Here is a 22,500-nt window from a genome sequence, read left to right on the forward strand (position 1 = left end):
GTTTATGGGTCCTATTGAAGTTAAGTTTGTATCAAAGAAAACCAAGATTGTTATGGATTTAAGAGGTTAAATTTAAGCCCCACAGTAAACACAAAGGAATTATCAGGGAATATGTCCACAGAGCTGAAAAGTAGAGTATGGGTTATGAGAAGTGGGGGAAGGGGCAATGGGGAGTTAAGAAATGAGTGTAGGGTTTCTGTTTGGGGCGAAGGGAAATTTCTAGTAATGGATGGTGGGAAGGTGATGGCATTGCAACATTCTAAATGTGATTAATTCCACTAATGGCATGCTAGGGAGGGGGTGGAATGGGAAGATTTAGGCTGTATATATGTTTCCACAATTGAGGGGGAAAAAAAAAGACAGTCTAAATAGATGACAAGTAAATGCCAAGGATGACCCTGGATGGGATCTGAGGATAGAGGACAGGAGGCTCAAAGGGACACTGTTGGGACATAAGAAAAAAAAAAAAAAAGGAAATATAGAATGTAAGCTTTGTAACAATGTTGAATTTCTTGAACTTCTTAGCTGCGCTTAATGGGATTGCATAAAAGAATGTTCTTGTTCGTGGGAACTGTATATGTGAATTATAGTGTTTGTTCAAGGATGTGTGCAGCTTGCTCTCATATTTTCAGAAGACAGAGCAATAGATGATGGATGATAGATAGGGAGGGAGGGAGGGAAAGAAAGAAATGGCGGTGTGACAGCATGTTAAAGTTGGTGGATTGGGGTATCGGGGGAGGGGGTCAGGATATGCTGTGTATGGGGTTTGTATTCTTTTTGCAACTGTTCCTGTAACTTTGAATTTATTTCAAAATAAAATTTAAAAAAAAATTGTAACCCACACACACATACACGAAAAGATATCTGAATGTGGTGGATTGATTCATGTCCCCCACAAAAACATGTTCAAGCCCTTACACCTGGTCCTATGGGTATGAACTAACACAAATAGGATCTTTGAAGATCCTATTAGATAAGATCAAATTGAATCAAAATGGACCTTAATCCCATATGACTGAAGTCCTTATAAGGAGAGGAAATGTAGGCAGAAAAACAGTTGGCTGAGCAGAATTAGAAGCCAGAGGAGGACACAGAAGTAGACAGATCTCCATGTGATGAAGGCAGAGACTGATTGCCAGCAAGCCACCAATGGAACTCTACAGAAAGCATGGCCTGCCAGATACCTTAATTTTGGACTTCTAGCCTCCAACACTGTGAGACAATAAATTCCTGTTGTTCAAGCCAGCCAAGGTATGGTAATTGCCATAGCAATAGTAGCAAAATATGACACAAAGCAATGCAGTTTATTGATCTTATCGATTGTTTCTCAGCTGGAAGGAAATATGTTCCCACTTATCCATAAACATAAATTTACATTAATAAAGATGATGCATATAATCTCTTTCCAGTAACTTAAAATGCTGATTGTGATTTATTGAAGTCACCTGTTAAATTATTGACTTTTTAATTTGTTTTATTTTCAAATTTTGAAATTAACTTTATCAATTAAAAATGAGTATAACATATTTTAATAGAAATTATTTCTATTATGTGGCAATATGCATTCATAAATATTAATGTGATCATTTTCCTTCCAATTTTAAGGGTATTAGTATTGCATTTTGTTTTTGATGTTTTCTATTGAACAGTAAGAAATTTGCATGTATATTTCGTTATACTTACAGATTTACCCTTTTGTGACTTGCTTTTTTTTTTTTTTTTTGACTTCATTCTGTTATTTCCTTTGGGCAAAATTTAAACAGTAGGCCAAGTGACCTTGAGGTACAATTTTAATAAAAACTTCGCTGAATGACCACTTGGTATAAAATCCCAACAAAATCCATTCATGAAAAAGAAAAAGCCATATATTTTCAAGGCTAACTTTCTTTCCGGTTGCTTCCATAAGTAACACATACTCATCAAATTCATTTAATTATTGCCTGGATTCAACTATATTTTCAGTCCATAGTTTTTTATAAAGAAAACAAAAATTCATAATTTCAGGAGAGCAGATTGTCAAAGTATTTATTCATTAAAGAAAAATTAAAACCATCGAGGTTTGCTTATGTAATATTATAGTCAGTACCCCAGGGAAGTGTCTAAATATCCCATCGATTTGATAGTTTGTTGTATTTTTAAGTAAAAAAAGGTAGAATTTCCACCTTCTTCTTCTTCTTAATTTCTCCTTTTTTTGATTTTTGACACTCTAAGTTTTCTCACACCTAAATAGATATATTTTTAAAATATATATATTGCATGTTTTAAAACAGTTATTTATTTTTTGGGTTTTAAAATTAATTTGATGACTTCATTTGAAAACTGAATAAGCACTTGAATTAACTGAAGCATGGGTACTTTTGAAATCTTTGGGAGGTGTGACAACTCGAACCCATTAGACAACTAATTCCCTAGTCATTCAGGGAATATCACCGAACAGCTACTATCTGTACAGTCCCTTGCACCTATACTCAACTCTATTAACAGGAAAATTTGACTTTATATGTAGTTGTTAACCATTTGGAAGATCACAACCAACCATAATGATGGCAATGAAATAACAAAATAATGAAAATTTAAATAATAAAAAAAAAACATTGATTTAAATGTTTTTGTTTTTGTTTTTAATTTTTCTGAGAGCTTCCCAAACTTTCTATAAAGTGATCGAAATTTAATTTATTCTAAACCTCCACTCTCCTTGGAAAGAAGGTGAAAATGTCTATACTGAAATCATTGTGTGAGTAGGGTAAGGGAAAAAACAAACAAACAGGAAATCCTAGGGAACTGAAAAGATTGGTCTGATGGCAGTAGGTTGTTGAAAAGCTGCACCATTCACGCTTTAAGGTGGACTGTGACCTTCCTTCAGCATTTTAGCTCAGTGACCTTGAACATTTTATTTAACCCTTTTGGCCCTCAATAAAATGAAGGGAGTTTCCCGTATTTATTTGTTTTCAAATTCTACTCTATGGAGCATTGGGTTTCTTTGAGTCTCCTAGGGTATATAGGATGAGAGCTCCAACCAGAGAAGTTTCTCTTGTGAATTTTTTTCATATTAAGCTTTACTAAAGGGTTGTCTAGTTTTAAGATCCCTTTTTGCTCTACAAAAACACTCTTTTCTGTTTGTAGTCAGTTTTTTCTTCTTTGTTGGGAGAGACGTATAGTCAGTCAGGGTCAAAGATAACCTTGTGAATCAGCTGAAAAATAAAAGTACTATATTAAGAGTTTGGATTTGAAAAGGTTAAATGAATTAATTCATAGGAGAGCATCACTTCCCTTTTTAAAAGGGGTGGGGGTGGGGGTGGGTTAGGTAGAGGAAGAAAAGAAAACACAGACACACATAGGATTTTAGTCCTGGAAGAAAGTCTCCCTACTTGGACAAAAACTTAGAATTGGCAGCAGTGAGGAACTTAAGAGAACCATTTAAAGTGAAAAGCTTAAAAGAACAAAGCTTCTCTATTAAAACTAAATAGGTCACTTTTCTAGCTATTTTTAAGCTCCTAAATTTTGTTGTCACTAATTAGAATGAGAATAAGGGAAGTGGTGGTTATTCAGCGATTCCTCTCTTTTTCTCTCTTTACTTCATATAATTGGTTAACAGCACCAGTTCCAGGTTTGGGCAGTATGGATTCAAATCCCAACTGAATGGCCTTGGACAAATCATTTTTTTACCTTTCTGCACCACCGTTTTCTCATTTATAATGGAAATAATTATGATATGTTGTGGGGATTTGTTCTGGTTTGCTAAAGCCACCGGAATGCAAAATACCACAAATGGATTGGCTTTTAAAAAGGGGGGTTATTAGATTACAAATTTACAATTCTAAGGCCATAAAAGTGTCCAAACTAAGGCATCAACAAGAGGATAACTTCACTGAAGAAAAGCTGATGGCATCCGGAACACCTCTGTCCATTGGGAAGGCACGTGGCTGGCATCTGCTGGTCCTTTGCTCCCGGGTTGCGTTGCTTTCAGCTTCTGATTCCAGTGGCCTCTCTTTAAGCATCTGTGGGTTCTCATTTAGCTTCTCCAGGGCAAACTCTGGGCTTCATTGCTTAGCTGAGCATCTCCAAACATCTGGGTCTGTGTCGACTCGGAACTCTCTTTTTCTGTGACTCTCTTAAGGACTCCAGTAAACTAATTAAGACCCACCTTGAATGGGCAGGGTCACATCTCCATGGAAATAATCTAATCAAAAGGTCCCACCCACAATTGGGTGGGTTACATCTTCATGGAAACAACCTAATCAAAAGATCTCACCTACAATAGGTCTGCCCCCACAAGGTTGCATTAGAGAACATGGCTTTTTATGGGGTACCTAACAGATTCAATCCAGCACAGGATTAAATGAATTAATAAAAGTGATACAGTTAGCGCAGTTCATAGCACATAGTTGGCATGGTTGTGTATGTTAGCTAATAATAGTAAAAATTATTATTATTATTATTATTCTTGAGCCAGAAGAGATTTTTTTTTTTAAAGAAGAGATTTTAATCCTTAATGAACTGCCAGCCCACTTGAGAGACAAGAGAATCTTTATGCTGAGGTGGATAGAAAGGTATAAATTTGGGGGAGCGAATTTAAGAAAAATTAATCTGGCCACATTCTCTGAAAAAGATTAATTCAAAGGGACACCAGAGTATCAGGGACCAGTTGGGATGCTGTCCTCAAAGCAAGAGATGAAAGTCCTGAACTACCATAGTGGTATTGCAAGTGGAAGAAGGAGAAGGATGACTGAGAGGTTGTAGGCTTAGATGTAGGAGAAAAGGAAGGAGTCTCTAACCTTAGTCTTTCAAACTGGTTGGCTAGCATTCTAGATGTATCATTAATAGAAATAACAAACCCAAGATTGTTCTTTGGTTTTTGAACAGTTCTATATATTGAAAAATAAGAATGCAAAATTTAAAAGATTAATAAAAATTAAATGTGGTCATATCATATTATACTATATTGTTTATATACAATAATTAAATAGCTAATTGTCTTCATAAAAAAGCTAGAACTTTTAAAGAACTTGCCTCCAGTTAAGGAAAAGATTTCTTATTTTTCCATTCCTCCCATTCAGGTTCCTACATTATATCAGGCCCCAGAGATTTGTTATTCTTAGATTCCTGTATCACTAGACTGCTGATGTAGTAATGTGAAGAACTCAAAAATAAACCTGTTGAAAAGTAAACTGTTACCTTCATTTGATTCAATATACCATATATCTAGAACTATGTATATAAAATCGTTCATAGCTGCAAGTAGTTATAGTCTGTTTCATGAGTATTTTTATATTTCCAGGTTCGATGGATGATGTACTGGATTGTTTTTGCTCTCTATACTGTGATTGAAACAGTAGCAGATCAAACGGTTGCTTGGTAAGTTCTAGTATTGAAGCAGGGCCAGGCTACATGCCCTCAGTTCTCATTCTGTTCTTGCTAAGTGAATGTAATCAAGTTACCTGATTATCCAAGGTCTCATTTATAGTTTTCCCGTAAGAACATGGCTTTCCTTATGGCTTCCTTCAGATAAAGGCAGCTCATTCTTCTCCTCCCATGCCATTCCCTGCCCACTTCCCACGTGTCTCCCCCACTATCTTGAGGCAGTCAACCTTGCTTGCATCTTTCTTTTTTGAGACTGATGAAGTCAGACTCTTTTTCTTCATCGTTTCCTAAACAACTCCTCTTTTGAAACCCACAGCATTTGGTTGAATTTTTAAATAATGTATATATGCTGCATTTCTCATCAGAAAAAAAAAAAAAATTAAGTCTTCAAAAAGTGACTCCTCAGCATCCTTAAAACTCTCTGTAAGCATTTAACTGGATAACTCAACATCCATGTGGACAGCCCACTAAATACCATTTCCTTAGCTGCTCTATTCCAACAAAACTTGTGCTGTATTTGTAGTACATTCCATCTAAACCTTGCCATCACTTGGAGAAGTCCTTTCAGAATCTTCAAACTTCTGGCTATCATCAGTCTCATGTTCTTACAAGACACCCTTAGCCCTTTTTCCTCATCATACACCTGCTTTTCACCTCACTGAGACCTGTAATCCCTTCATTGCTATATTATTCTCTAGTCTGTGGCCTCTACTTAGTTTTATACAACTTTTTTCCTTACCCAGCCTGGTACTGTATATTCATTCACTTCAGTTACTACCTTGGCAGTCTCTTCAACTGCTCTTCCCACACTATTCTTCAGCCTAAATTAGTCCAACAGTTGTTCTTCTTTACTTCTTTACCTAGGATACCAAATACATTAAATAATTAAAAACAAAAAAAAAACAGCTGCTTATGGATTTCAATATGATCCTCAGAATTCCTTTTTCTTGCCTTTGATCAGCTGCTACTTCTGTTCTCTCCTGCATCTGTTTCAAGCCTTTATTGTTCCCTCCCTAAACTGTCTTTCCCACTTTGCTATTATCATTCTTAACACATTAGGTCACATTAGATTTGGTAGAAAAAAAGATAGAAGTCATTAGACTTAAATGTTCATAACAATCTGTTCTTACTTATGAACTTCTGTATCTGCACCCATCTTTCTCTTCTGATTTGAAATAAAAGTTTCCCTTCTTGTGTTTAAAAGGGAAACACTCTTTTACCTGTTATGCTTTTGGTGAGGGTTTTCTATTTGTTTATTTCTGTGTGGCAGGGCATAGCTAGGTCTCTTTAAGTTTCAAAGCTCACTTTTTGAAGACTTAATTTTTTTTTTTCTGATGAGAAATGCAGCATATATACATTATTTAAAAATGAACAATGTAGAAAAAGCTTAATATAAACAACGAAAGTCCAGAAACTTTTCTGTAATTGCACTGTAGCAGTCTCTTTTTGGCCACACAATAGTCATTCTTCACTGCCTTGCCAGAAGAACCCAGTAAACATGTATCTTAGTCTTCAGGACCGGAAAATACTGGTCCCTTCATGATGTATTAGTTAGCTTTTCCTGTGGCAACCAACCACCCCCAAAGCACAGTGGAACAGAAAAACAAACATTTACTTCTTGCTCAAGCTTGATAAGAGCAAATATCAACTGCCCAATCTGGGCTCAGCTCGGTTTTAAGTGTCTTATAGTTTTGGGACCAAGGCCAGAGAGGCAGCTTAAGACAAGGAAGCAGGAGTGAGGAAAGTCAAACCTCACAAGAGCATGTAACGTTCTGTTGCCAAAACAAGTCACATGGCTAATCCTATAGTCATTGAGTGAGGAAGTATCTCCGCCTTCAGGAAAGGCACTGCAAAATCAAATGGAAAAGGGCATGGGTTTATAATTCTAATTCCTAATCTACCACAGTGGTAACTCCATTCCCCTTACATGTTGTTGATTTAGGCCTGCAAAGTGCTGCAATTCTGTCCAAATGAGATTGGACAGGAATTTTCTGGGGGTTCTGAGTAAGATAAGAAGGAAATACATGTATGTACATGTATGGGAGAAATATTGTACACTTGGAGTGTATAAAGTTGTGTTCTGACTCTTCAAAATATGTCTTGTTTGTAAAGGGCCTCAGGCCTTGTACGTCACGTATCATATGTGGTACATCTTGTTTGGCATGTCTTATACATCACGTCATGTCATGTGCATTCTGGCTATGTAGACAAGGTGGGTGTCCCTTCCTGCCCTGGTTCAATACTATTAGTGCTCTCTCTTGACTGTTCCAGTAAGTTTGGCAGCTTGCCTGCGCTTGCTTAAAAAGAAGAATCTTGTGTGAGAATTATGATTCTGAGGGGATCAGGTCACTCTTTGGCTTAACTCATCTCTGGTTTAACTGATAAATTTGTGAGATTCAATTCAAATATGGTTGTTTCCCTGATCCCAGACTTTTACATGTGAAAACTTAACAAGATACTGAACTTTTTTTTTAAGTGTCTTTTGTAATTTCCCTATTGATTGTAGTTTATTTTTACTGGTATACTTTTTCAAATCTTTTTCTTTTTAGGTTCCCCCTGTACTATGAACTTAAGATTGCTTTTGTCATATGGCTGCTCTCTCCCTATACGAAAGGAGCAAGTTTAATATATAGAAAATTCCTTCATCCACTTCTTTCTTCAAAGGAAAGGGTAAGATAATATACATTATTTCCACATATCATTTGATAAAAATGTACACTGTCACATGTTTCATGCTATAAAATTAGTGAAGCTACTCTATGATTGGAGAAAAGTCCTAGTGTTTGGCTTCTAACACTATTTTTAAATAAAATTAACATCTAGGGGTTTTTCTTTCTCCAGGAGATTGATGATTATATTGTACAAGCAAAGGAACGAGGCTATGAGACTATGGTGAACTTTGGGCGGCAAGGTTTAAACTTAGCAGCTACTGCTGCTGTCACTGCAGCAGTTAAGGTAATTTTTGATTTTTATGTTTTATATCCAGTGTCATATTAAGTCAAGGATAAAGTAGAGTGGCTTTTATTTCAGACCATAAACATTTTGACAGAGTTTTGCTTTATATTTATTTTTGTAATACTACAAAGAATAAGTAGATAATTTTAAAGACATTTTAACATTGTATGTTCTGTAACTACTCAATAGTTTGAAAGTATCTTTTAACTGATCACAAAGAGCTAGTTAATAAATAAAACATACCTGAAAATGTCATTTTATCACAATTTTCCCACTTTATAACCTTAAAATAGTTTGAATACATCACCTTTAGTAAAGATGACCATTCTTTCTTTCTCTGTCTTTGATGTTCTCTCTCTCTCGATGGCAATATCTTGGTAGGATTTCTGGCTTACTTCTGCACCTCTACTTCAACCAATTTGAGGTAACTGATTATTCAAAATAAGGCATGAAAAAATTCTATTCTTACAACTTGAAATTTTATTTAGCCAATTACTAATGTCATTTGTTGTGTTTTGCAAGCCAAGTTATCAAATGAATGCCTTCTGTGAAAATCTGCATTATGGCTTTTGGATTTCTTTGCATGTAGAAATTAGTGTGGTTTCTTTTAAATACCTTAGCATAATTGATTTTGGTGTGTAGTATATGAAAAGAAAACAGGCTTCAGATCCAGAAAGTGCTGAGTATGACATTCTAAGTAACCATAGGCAATTTATCTAACTTCTGTGATCTTTAGTTGCTTCATGTATAAAGTGGGGATAATACAACTATCTGTGATAACATATATAAAAGCACAGTAGTTGCTTATAATAGGAGCCCAATAAACATTAATATTGTGTGTCTGTCTCAATTCAAGTGAAAACTTGACTTTGTTGCTATTAAGTTAAATTGAAACTAAGTTCTAGCTTTCAGTTAGGCTCTTTTAAATTAGTTTTCTTGAAGCTAAAACAACAATGCCATGGAAATAATTATTTTAATTAAGTGGTGATTTCACATAATAGCAATGGTGAAGGGATGTAAAAGTACGGAGATTTCATTTTACAGAGTGATCTTTGGCTCAGTTAACACAATTAATATGATCAATAAGATGGAAATTAGAATGTATATACTTACTAGTGTTATATTGAGGATTAAATGAGAATTTATTAACCATGCAGCACTATACGTGTAACCCAATTTTATTATTATCAGCACCTTAATGTACTGTTAAGGTGCTGATATGTGGCTTTTAAAGGCTTTTTCTTTTACTAGAATTGATATAAGTGAATACTAAAGTAGCAATATTTTAGCTCCTTTAAAGACTGTTTTCCATTTTAGAAGAGGATCACTTGCTTGTTGTTTCTAGCTAATGAAAATGCATTCCTGACTTCCACATCTACTGAAAAGACTTATCCAGAAGATCTAACATTCAATAACTAGAAATTCTAAAAGAGATACAATGCAATTATCAAAGAAATAATATAACCCAGAACTGAAGGACATGAATCTCCAGATTTGAAGGGCCTGCCCCAGCGCAATGAATGACGAAAAGACCAACTCTAAGCAAAGTTACTGGGTTATTCCAGAATATCAGAGATAAGAGGAGAGAATTCTTCAGAGAGGAAAAGCACATCACATTCAAATGATCAAGAATCAGAACAGCAATAAACTTGTAACTAGTGACAATGGAAACTCAAAGACAACAGAAAAATACCCTTGAAATTCTGAGGAAATTTTAAGGTGATGTCCACCCTGAAGTTCTGTAATCTGTCAAGTTCTCAGTCAGTTGTGAACTTAGAATTATTATTATTTTTTTAATTTTAGGGATACAAAGTCACAAAATTTATCTCCTGTCCATCTTTTGGCAGGACAGATATGCTCTGCCAAAGTTAGGGAGTAGTCCAAGAAAAAGAAAATCCATGGGGTCTGGGAAACTGGGTATGCAACACATGGGCAAGTGAAGGGAATTCCCAGAATAAACACTGCACAGCAAGTCAGAATACAGACAAAATTGGATGAAATAGATGAACGGTACTGGTAAGGATGTTTCTGGGAGAATACAGAGCTGAGAGTATCTAATAGGTCTAATCCTGTGCAGGTATGATATTTAAACCAGAGTGCATGCTGTGACCAGTCAGAGTACCCACTGGCTGTAAACAGCTGGTACTGATGCAGCTAGCTGCACATCATCCCTGAGCACCATGAAAAATGGATGGGAGGCGATGTAAAGAGGAAGAGGGTAGAACAGTTAAGCAAATGAAAAAGAAATAAAGACATAATCATTAACTGTGGGAAAACCTAAAAGTCATATAAGGAAGGAAATATAATGGAGCATGACTCAATAAAGCAATGAGCATCATCATAATAATGAGAACACTGACTATGGATTTAACATCAACTCTGATTTTGCTATATTGGGAGGTTGAAGGAAGGAAAAAAGGAAGTAGAAAGGAGCTAAAATTCTCATGTACTTAATAGGAAAATAGTGGATTTAAAGTGGTTACATGTGCAGAGGGATAGAGAAGGGGCCATAGGCTTGTTGCTTTTTTTTGTTGTAAGTTTTTAGCATTATTTGACTTTACAAACCAAGTACATGTATTTATTTATACCACATAGAAGATGCTTTCCAAATTTTTCATATTAAAAGCATCATTTAACATAATTCCATGGAGGAAAACTAAAGACTAAGTTTCAACTATTTAGAAAATAGGACTTTGTTTTAGAAAACATAGAAGTATTAGTTATAATCCTGTTATTCTGTGAGGCACCTTTACATATTTTGACTATTTTTGTTTGATTTGGTTTGCTACTTCCAAATCCTCTAAGTGGGGAATGAGCATTTCCCACTATATTATTTTATTCTCAATCCCTCCTCCTTTATTTTTATTTTATACTTGGCTTCCATAGGTATTTAGCCTCCTGCATGTCATTTATTCACCTTCTATTTATTTAATGCCTACTTTAGGCTAGGTGCTGGGGCTGTAGCAATGAAGAATATAAACACAGTTCCTATGCTCACAGGCTCTTCTCTGGCTGTAGCTAGTGTCTAGATTCACTAATTAAAATTGTTATCTTGTCTTTGGTTGTTAAGGGCACCCAAAAGTAAATCGAAACTGAAATAGAAAGTAGGTCAAGTTTAAGGAGAAACTGTAAGAAAGCCAATTATTTAAAATATTTATAATACATAGTTTATTAAAAATAACTTTAAGGCTAAGAATTATTGGAGTCGTAGTGTGACCTTTAAAGAATGTAATACCCCTGACTAGGTTTCCTATGTTGAAAACCTGAGCATGTTAAAGATGAAAATAGAAATCTAATCAAAACATTTATTACACCATAAAGCCGTTTTCTGAAAATGTTACTCAGTTCTGTGTCCTCATTACCAGGTATCTTTTCACAAGGTCCTTGTGCACGTTTATTTTGGCTGAGCAAAGCATAAACACATGAAGGACCTCCAAGGATTTTGCTGAGGATGTTCAGCATTCCATAGCTTTTCACGTGAGAAATGCAGGTGGCTTAGTAGAGATAAGCAACACTGCTACAGGATGAAGGACAGAAGAAGGAAAGTGCTATTGTCTTGTTAACCATCTCTTTGAATTTTTTTCAGCCAGTCTTTTCTTGATGAATTCTTTAGCAAATATTATTACAAAAAAAAAAAAATTAAAAATAAAAAACTATTTATCACAGAAATTAGAGCCTTACAGGTAAATCTTTGGAAACCTAATTGACTTTAAATTATCATGATGAGGCCAAAAATCCTGACATCTTGCTATCAGTTTTAGTGGCTTTCTGTTTGTAAAAGGATTTGGGGACATTCAGCTGCTTGGTATCATCCCCTAGAACAGTAAGCATTTGTTCAGACAATGGAAAAGAAAAGTTCTATTTTCCCTCAATCTAGGGAGAATGGTATAATAAGCATGGGATTCTAGACCAGTCAAATTATCTGGATTTTTAAAATAATTAAAAGTTACCTAATTTTTGGATAATTTTAATCAATTAAATAATAATTAATATTTATTATTAACTACTTAATAATTTTAACTAATTAAGGTAATTTTAATCATCTTAATACATGAGAGCAAATCATCTGCACTGATCTCTCTAAATACGATTTTCTTACTTGTAAAACGAAGAGGTGAAAGTTGACTTCTTAATCCCCTGTATCTCTAAAATGGTGGTCCTCAATCAGGGGTGATTTTGCCTCACAAGGAATATTTTACAATGTCTAGAGACATTGGTTATCACAACTGGAGTGGAGGATACTATGACATGTAGAGGATAGAGGCCAGGGTTGCTGCTTAACATCCTACAATGCATAGGATAGCTTTCCCACAACAAAAAAATTATCCACCCCAGATATCAATAGTGCTGAGGCCAAGAAACCCTGCTCTAAAAGTTATGATGAGTAAGAAAAAACTAAAAGGATACCTGAATATATTCAAGATGATTTGGGGATGGGTTACACATTATTTTTATTTTCTTATTCATGCTTTTCTATATGAGATAAATGTTCTTCAATAAATATATATTGCTTTAATCTTAAAAACACTAAAATGTATTATCAATAGATACAACTACAGTCAATTCCATTCTTGGCTCAATCAGATGAATTGTTGAATATCCATAGGAAAAAGTGATTTTTCCTAAAAACTGGGAACTAACCTTACCTGCAATTATAATCACAGATTAACAAGAAATATAACTTAATGGCTATTCACTATTAACAATATAATAAGCATTCTGTAAAGGAATATTTGTATTCTTATAAGATTATAAAGCATTGCAAATTATGTTTTTTAATTGTTACTAAAAATGGAAAGAGACTTGATTGAAGATTTTGTACAAAAATATGGATAAGCACAATAAGTTCTTCTTAGCACAAAATATAGTCATTTTAATGTGACATTTAAATTAAGCATTTATACAAAGGCAGAAATTAACTATTTGTACAAACGCAGAATTATTTGGGTGTAAAAAGTTAGAATTAATCATACATACAGAGCGGAAGACTCTTTTTTATAGAGGTCAACTATATGTTTGGATACTTGAATAGACATTCAGGTGTCCTAGTGCCCTTGGATGTCAGTGAGCTCCGTATGAGGCCAACTCCCAGAGCTACTTCTCAGCTGCTAGATCCTTCCCAGAGCTTGAATGTGTCAGCTCTGAGCTCGGGCCTCCTGCTTAAAAGCCCACCCTGCCCTGGGCTTGTCAATTCTATGCAGTCAGCCCTGCCCAGCCAGCCCCTGCAGTGTTCTCAGTTTCTTAAATGGACATTCCAGGCCCATCCAGTCCAAACTCTGCGATCTTTGGGCCACCTGAAATTCAGAAGTTTTAATGTAAAATATTTTACAGATCACTTTTTCATTACCTTGTGTTTTGCATTCTCATCAGAGTCTTTCTGTTCTTTCCTCTTTGACTTTTAGGATCTAGTTGAACATATACAGTGTACATACAGCTCTGCAGAGACTAGCACTTAAATTGCTGGGATATAAAATTACCTTTTGGTTGGTAACCCCCATCCTCATTATTGACTAAGAGTGCTGTTTCCATACATATTTCCCCCATCAGACTAAAACACCTTTCTTCGTTTTTCTTATCTTTTGATTTAATATTTTTTAAACCAATAGAAGAAAACAGATAAGCAAGCATTATTAATTTAAACAGGACCTCAATATACTTTTAGCATCGTTATTGATAGGAGACTATAATGTCCTATTTGTGCCCTCAAAATAAACAGTTTTTCTTTTAATGATGAAATAAAAGATTAGATACAGGAAATATGAGTGGGAAATGGATCAGAAATTCTTATAATGCGCCACGTTACAATTAAAACTTTACTATACCATCGATGACTAATTTTATAATATTAAAGAAATTGTAGGGAAAAAAGAAAAATAATCCTGTCCTATTTGCATAAACATTAGACTGTTTTCATTCTGGCATACTTTTCCCTGTCTACTTGTCTGCATACTTGTAAACACATTGTACATATTATTTAGAATTCTGGGTGGAGGGGAGGTATTACAACCATAATTCCTTTATTAATGGGCTTTTTGTGCTGAAGATATGAAAACTGGGAGGAATAGATCTGCCTGTGGATATGATTATTTTATAATTATATCTCTCCGTTAAAGTGGTCACATTGGGTACTTATTTACGTAGTGTTTTAGAGTTTTGCATTAATTTTCCCCTCTTATATTAGCTCTGTTCCAGGCCCATAAGAAAAAAATACAATGGAAAATCTGATTTTTGAAGGTGATAATGGCTACTGAGTATTTGGGGTCCTCAAAGAGGGTTCACAGCCCCTTTTTGCTTTTCTCTCTGGTACCTGGCCTCCCTTGAAGCCTGGAGGATGTTGATCCCACACCCAACCGTAATCTAACCTGAAGCAAACTCCTGGTAGAAGGTGCAGACTAGAAGGTACCCTTGGCCATACCTGTAATTTTCTGCTGAACCTCTGCACATGAATGCCAGTGTTACACTGCAACATGCTATGATATGGAGAAATCTCTAGCAATCAACAATAAAAAAAAAAGCAGCATCAAAAACATATTTAGGTTACTTATTAAATGTTCAATATTAGTACCATAGCAGGTTCAGTGAGAGAATAGAAGCCCAAGATTTATCCCTCTACTCTAGTTTCTTAAAATCTTGATCTAGAGGCAAAATATACATAGCACAAAAATTTGCAATGTGTGAGTTCATTTGTGAGGTAAAACCTAAGTAATGTGTTGATTGTAATCATTAAAAGTACCAAAACGTGTAAATGATACCATTACAGAGCTAGACTGATTCGCTGGCACCTTTGCTCATTTCCCCTCCACCACAGTCTTTCTTGAGTAGGAGCCAGTTTTAGAGGTACCACCAGCTTTGGGGATTGTACTTAACTCAAGTGGAGGGCAGCATGGACATGTATGCCATTTGTCATCTGTGTGGCAGTAGGAAAAAAGTCAAGAATTGCTAAGAGGGCACAGAAATACAAAGATGGCCCAAGAAATTGACATTTCTGAGACAATCAGGCATCTGCTTGAGAAGAGTATTGGTACTTCCTTTCAGTGTGACTCTGAAGTCTTCTATCAGCCATCTGTGTAATAAGTAAATATCTGATGAAAAGGAAGAAAGTATAATGAATTAAACCACGCCCAGACAATTTAAAAATGTGAAATCCAATTTAGGTATTACTTTTGTTGAGAATATAAATCCTTTAGTTTAAAAATTCCTCTTCATAATTCAAAAGATATGGTACAAATAAAAAGCTCCAGTGGGATAGAAAAATGGCTTTTGGTTTTGGCGTATTATGATATTCCTAACCCTAAGTAACTGAATCAAGACCTTTTTCCCTCAGTGTAAAATAACACCCAACAGTGTAACAGTAACACCCAAAATGTTTGTAGTGCCTTAGGGTTGGAAATTTATGGATGAACCATTATAAATGAGTTTCTATGGTAAAGCTATAACTAGAGGCAATCATAAATTCACGTTTGACAAGAAGATATAGTAAGTGTAAAAACCTTTAGAAGAATATTTTTAGTCCAGCTATAAATAAGAAATGAATCATCTATGTGCTATGCAAATTTTCAAAGTGGGTAAATTTAGAAGTGATTTTTTTTTCTCCTTTTACAAAGCTTTATACTTTAGGGGGAAATATAGCTATTTCTGAAAAATTCAGAAATGTCCCTTTCGGAACTGCACAATGGTGAAAATCATCAAACTTTCTGCAGTGATGAAGACGAAAGTGTCCTGTACCTGCACTGTCCAATGCAGTAGCCACTAGCCACCTGTGGTTATTGAGCATTTGAAATGTGGCTAATGCAACTAAGGAACTTAATTTTTTACTTCATTTCATTTTAATTAATTTTAATTTAAGTAGCCACATGTGGGTAGTGGCTATGATACTGTTAATACAAAATGGCTTAAAGTCAAAATGGATAGTAGTAGATATGACTTGCTGGATCGTGGGTTCAGTAACAAAATACTATTTCATACCTAAGTTCTTTGGCTCTTAAGTTTTCCCCTTGTTCTAGGTAGAGCCATTACCACTACTGTCTTGATTTAGTTTTAAAACAGTTTCTCTTTTATTTTATAAAAAGTTCTTCTAAAGCATAAGCTTAAACCCCAAGGAGCTTGTTTTAGGAGAGAGCAAAATTATGGACGCTGTTTATTCCGAGGGTAAGCTCATCGTTAAGTTTTTTACTTTTTAAAAGTAAATGTAATGCTGAAATGTTCAGGGGTGAAATGTACTGATGTCTACAACTTACTATGAAATGCATAAAAAGTTAAATACGTCGATGAATAGATGGTAGATATGTGGCAAAGCAAATACAGCAAAATATAAACAATATATGAGTGTTCACTTGTACAATTCTTGCTACTTTTCTGAAAGTTTCAAAATAAAATGAAGAATATCATAATAAAACATTAAAGAAACAGTTCAATGTAAGCATGTTAAATATTAGTTTAAAGCATCCTTTTTTCTTGGATCTATCACTTCTCTCTTCATTAGAGCCAAGGAGCAATAACTGAACGTTTAAGAAGTTTCAGTATGCATGACTTAACAGCTATTCAAGGTGATGAGCCCGTGGGACAAAGACAGTATCAAACTCTACCAGAAGCAAAAAAGAAAAGTAAACCAGCATCCAGTGGATCAGCAGGTGTGCTTATTTGTTTTAATATATACTTCTTTCATGAATGGGTCAAGATGGATAAAATAAATACGCAGGAAACTATCTGAATTTTGGCAGGCAAAATTTACTTTCACACTTACATTTTCGAGTTTTCCACTTAACTGTAGTGCTCTTCCTCTGCATTTTCTTTAGATGAGGTTGGTACTTGCCATTCGCTGACCCATCTAACTAAGAACACGGCAGTGACCTCTTGTGCTGCCATAAATATTGAGGAGCTGTGGGGGTGGTTACCACCCCTTCCATGACCACCACTAGTTCTGACCTGTGATCAATACCCTTTCTACTCATGCCATGTAGTGACATCTAAGGAGCTTTATAGTAAACCGTCTTTACTCTTAAGTGCATGAAAAAACAAGGATATTGACTCACAAGATAAAAAATTTTAAGCAGATGACAAAAGATGACTCAGTTTGAAATACGATTACTTCAATGGGAAATGTGTTGAAATTACATATTCTAGTTCAAGAGCTGACCTGTGGGTACATTCCAATATAAATTATGAACACGTCTTAATGATATGTTCTAAAACTGCCTAAGAGACATGATTAAGAATACAAAGGTGGTTTATTAGCCAAGAAAAATGATAATGTCGCTCTGTACTTATTGACATAAACCATATCCAGATAGTGAAAACAGAAATGACAAAACAGCATGTGTTATAATCCTATAGTGTAGAGACAAATAGGAAGATGATTAGATGGATTAATAACATATGTAAAGTTTTTTTAAATATACATACACAGTGGAAAGTCTAGAAGAAAATTGCTAAAATGTTAACAGTGGTTACCTCTGAGTAGTAGGAGTTTTCGTGATTTTTTTAAATTAACTGAGTACTCTTAAAATGTGAAATAAAACAATAATACTTTTCATTTTGAAAAATAATTAAGGTACTCCTTTTCAGTTTTTAAGTTGAATAGAAAATGCGTAGTTTAATGAAGAATTTGGCTTGACTCTAATATCTTCTTTTTTATTTAGGGTTTGATTTAATAAGTTGCTGAGTTAAACTTGTTAGTCTCACCTCCTCAGAGATCCCCAATTTGGCTATTTTCTCTTTCCTTGATTCTTGGACTGTTTCATTTCTTACCTGCCAGATTGCAATAGCCTTGCTGCTTCCAGTCTCATCCACTTCTGATCCATTCTCCAAAGTGCAACCTGAAGAATCTTTTAAAGAGCTCAGATCTAATCATGTCACTCTTCTGCTTAAAATGCTTCAGTGGCTCCCCCGTTGCCCTCTGCAGTCCAAACTCAATAGCATGGTATATTAGCTCTCCAGCCTTGGTCTCCCACTCTATCATGTACTAGTTATATAGAATTATCAGCTTTTCAGGATTTTCTTTAGATCCACCTCCTACAAGAAGTCTTTTCTCACAATTCACTTCCCCCTCCCCCACTCCCAGGCTGAGTTACTTCTCTTACTATGTGTTCCCATAGCATCTTGTCCGTAACTTTTATTTATAATAGTTATCACAATATTGTACTGCCCGTTAGAGTCTGTTTCCCAGGTTGGAGCATAAATTTCTTGAGGGTAGAAAAAGATAATTATATATTTTTCATCATTGTATCCTCATAGTTTAGCACCCTGCTGTACATAGTAGTACTTAAAATATTTTTGTAGAATAATGAATCAAAATATCCATCCCTTTTCTGAAACTAATTAGAAAGCTAATAAGATTTTTCTTTTTAATTGAACTCAGGAAATGAGGGGAAAACACAATGCAGTGTAACCAGCTTTAGAGTAAAATTTAAATTCCTAAATATATAAAATGTTAGGCTATTAAAATATCAAGGACTATGTTTGTTGAAGTGTACTCTTATGTTTCACCTGTGGCCTTAGCTTTATCAGTTTGCTTCCTTTTACCTTAGCTTTGTTATATTAGGATCAGTAATATGTGTAAGCAGCGGCAATAGAGAAAAATCTAGAAATGACACCCTAAAAACATAATTTTTTCCTGGTTTGCTTTCCTCAATTATAGAATACAGTTTTTAAAATAAAAATTTGGCAAATACAAAGAGGAAGAATGAAGAAATTTAAAGTCATCTAAAAGCCCACTTCCAAAAGATGTAATAGTTTATGTTTTTCCTTTGTTTGTTTCTATATGTACATTTTTTCCCCCACTTAATATTGCATCAGGAGCATTTTCCTAAGCCGGCCAACTCCACCTCCTGTCCACCTCCTGGCCACACTGACCTCCTTTCAGTTCCTCCCTGCCCCGGGTCTCCGCATGGGCTCTCTTCACCCTAGAATGCTCTGCCTTGGCCTGCTGTGGGAAAACAAAGTGACAGAACAAGGATCTCAACCTAAACAGTACAAGCTGGTTCTGCTTCCTAACCCCGCTTCATTTCTAGTCTATAAGATTGGCAGCATCAAATTGTACTTTCCTAATATACAATTAGAGGTTTTTATCTTATTATGAGAATAAGAAGCTTATTAACAACTCTTCGTGGTTTGCTTCATGATTCTCAAATTACTCCTGTACTTGGGAGAGCAGATTAATAAACATTTATGACTATTGCCTCCTTTTTCCTCACCTGAAGACTCAGGTATTCATTTTCCTTATCTTCATTAAAAGAGAATTTGAAACTTAATGACGCCTGGTAACCGCCCTCTGTCTTCATAACCTACCCCGTGCTCTCTCTGCCTTGGCCTTGGCCAGTCTCTCTCTTCAGGATCCTCAAGCAGCGATTCCCACTGCGTGGACCTGGAACCAGCGGCAAAAGCATCACCTGGGAACTTGTTAGAAATGCAGATTTTTGTTCCAATCTTGCAATAGTTAGCACATGGTGGGGGGAGGGGGGAATAAATCCTAATTAAAGTCAAAAAGGTGCAGATGAGAAACTAAAACACTCAGATGCCTGGGTCGTTTAGAGTTCATGAAGAGACTTTTCTCTGTATATCTGTTTATCTGTCAACAAGATGAATGCATTACCCACACAAAAATAAATGCCTTTTTAATTCTGAAAAATGCATAGTAAAAATAAGTATGGTCAGAGAAAACTTCCTGGAGGAAATGAGTTGTGGGCTTTATCTAGAAGAGTGCAAGGGACCAAGGCAGGGGCAAGGGACCAAGGCAGGGGCAAGGGGCCAAGGCAGGGCGCACATTCCAGAAGAGACAGGGCGAGGAGCGGTACCGACGCGCGCGCGAACCAGGTGCAGACCCCTCGGCAGACCGCCCCGCTGGAGGGAAGAGGCAGTGCCGACTGCTGTCCTCTTCCCAAGACCTGCTGTTTTTGACAACACATTTAGGTTATGGAATTCCACTGAACGACGGAGATGAGAAGACGGATGAAGAAGTGGATGGAATGTTTTCAGATGATGAGACGTTGACGCACAAAGGGCTTCGAAGATCACAAAGCATGAAATCTGTGAAAACCATCAAGGGCCGCAAAGAGGTTAGTCGCCTGTAATAGCGATGTTTTCCTGATGATTAGTATTAAGGAATTTCCCTGCTGCATTGTATTTTAGGATATTAATCCATAAATGAAAGATTGGAATGTTAGAGGAGAAGGATTATTTAAAATTCTTTTATTCAGATAAGATATACTAGGATCTCTGGAAACTTTGAAAATGGGAAATTCCTAGTCTTCCACCGTAGGTAGAAAAAGGCGTTCCCACATAGCAAATATTACGGTTGTCATGAAGGTCCAGTGCCAGCCCTATGCATAAACAAGGAAAGCAACTGACAAAATTAACTGCATAGTTGTGCTTTCAACCAACTCTACATGAGGATTTAATAGTAACATTTTATCCAAAGTAATATTGTCTTTGTACCCAGAAAGCAGTGGAAGATTTTTTTTTTTTTTTTTTTTTAGAAGGAAAGAAGTTTTATTTCATTTATCATTTAGGGCCATAGAGGTGCTTAGGAAAATATTTGTCAAATTAATACCTCAAGAAAGAGAGCAGATGACAGCTTATTAATTTCTACATAAATACTCCATGTTTATTTCTGTGGTCCCTAAAATTTAGTAATGAGTCTGCAAGTTGAGGAATTTATAAGTATCTATGGAAAGTAATTCAGACATTTTTTTGATAGTCTGCCTTTAATCTTTTTGATCTGTTGTCATTAATTGTGTCTGTATGGTTGAGTTTTAGTGGCAGATTTTTAATGGCCTCAGATCATGATGATCAATGTTCATTGTCATTATACTAAGCAAAACACAAACAGTAACTGTTAATTTCTTATTTGGTAGTAGCAGTGATCTGCAGCATGTATGTGACAGTACTAACTACATTTTTATGAATCCATAAGCAGTGTTGTCTTTTGAGTACATATTTATAGGATAATTGATTCTTTCTATAAGAAAAGTTTAAAAATTATTACCATGATTACGAACTATTAAATCCTAACAAATTAAAAAGTAATCACTTAATTTGTAATAACACATTTCTTGCTTCAGGTGCGGTATGGGTCACTAAAATATAAAGTGAAGAAGAGACCACAGGTGTATTTTTAGCCGCCTGCACTTCAAGAATCCCAAGACAAATTACGCTAATACATCAACTTCATTTTCAAACATTATATATTCAGGATTTACACATTAAAATAATAGTTTAAATTATAGCAGTGATAGGGTTTACTTTCATTGATTTAAATACTTTTTATTTCTTTAACAATTACTTCCAAATTGACTACTTAAAGATAGTTATGTAAAGTTTATTAATGTGTATATCAAAAATTATAGGAAATCTTTTAATCTGTTTTAAATTCAACAATATCAAATGCCTGGAATATGAGATAAAAAACAAACCAAAAGTATACTTGAAAAGTCTTTTTGTGGTTCAGGATATATTAGTCTTTGTGATATTGTATTGTGTTTACCTCCCATTTATGTTATATATATCACATTAGGAGAGTAATTAAATAGACCTCTGACCCATCAGTCATAAAATAGGTCAGAAAATTAGGGCTTAATGTAATTCTTACCTTTATAATACTTTCTAGTTTTTCCACTGTCAACTGAAAATTTTTTATACAAACATTTGAAAACCAGGTATCCACATAGCACTTTTATTCCTGAATAGTTTTGCACACTTGAAAATTGTTTACTTATTTTACAATTATACATTTATTTTAAATTGTATTGGCACTACCTTTATTGTTGTTTGTCACATTCTGACATTTCACATTTGTGCCCTGCATTACATCTCTTTTTTGGTGGGTTTCATTTGTTAAATTCATTTGATTTTAGCTAATTATTCCATTTTAACTGTTTTGTTTTTGTTTTTTTTTTTTTCAGTTTGTATTGTTTTGCATGTGTGTGTTGTTTTCCTTTTTTTAAATCAGAGAAGTTGTGAGTTTACAGAAAAATCATGCATAAAATAAGGGTTCCATATACCACCCTATTATTAACACTTCGCATTGGTGTAGTAAATTGTTACAGTTGAAGAAAGCACATTTTTATAATTGTACTATTAACTGTCATCCATGGTTTAACTTAGGATTCACTGTTTGTGTTATGCAATTGCATGGATTTTTTTTTTTTTTTAATTTCTATTCTACTCACATTATACACAACCTAAAAT

At 35.0% G+C, this 22,500-nt stretch overlaps 1 protein-coding gene across 1 annotated transcript in view; it reads left to right on the forward strand.

The window, feature by feature from the left end:
* Positions 1–22,130, forward strand: part of REEP3 (receptor accessory protein 3) — an 80,362-nt gene extending 58,232 nt beyond the window's left edge. The window contains exons 3-8 of the mRNA XM_037804082.1: positions 5,279–5,355; positions 7,911–8,031; positions 8,203–8,316; positions 16,799–16,946; positions 20,224–20,369; positions 21,375–22,130. Of these exons, the coding sequence (XP_037660010.1) occupies positions 5,279–5,355; positions 7,911–8,031; positions 8,203–8,316; positions 16,799–16,946; positions 20,224–20,369; positions 21,375–21,431 (663 nt within the window). The 3' untranslated portion in view covers positions 21,432–22,130. The remainder of the gene's footprint in view (positions 1–5,278; positions 5,356–7,910; positions 8,032–8,202; positions 8,317–16,798; positions 16,947–20,223; positions 20,370–21,374) is intronic.
* Positions 22,131–22,500: the final 370 nt, after the last annotated feature.

Source organism: Choloepus didactylus, chromosome 15 (genome assembly GCF_015220235.1).
Source record: "Choloepus didactylus isolate mChoDid1 chromosome 15, mChoDid1.pri, whole genome shotgun sequence".
Lineage (NCBI taxonomy): Eukaryota > Metazoa > Chordata > Mammalia > Pilosa > Megalonychidae > Choloepus > Choloepus didactylus.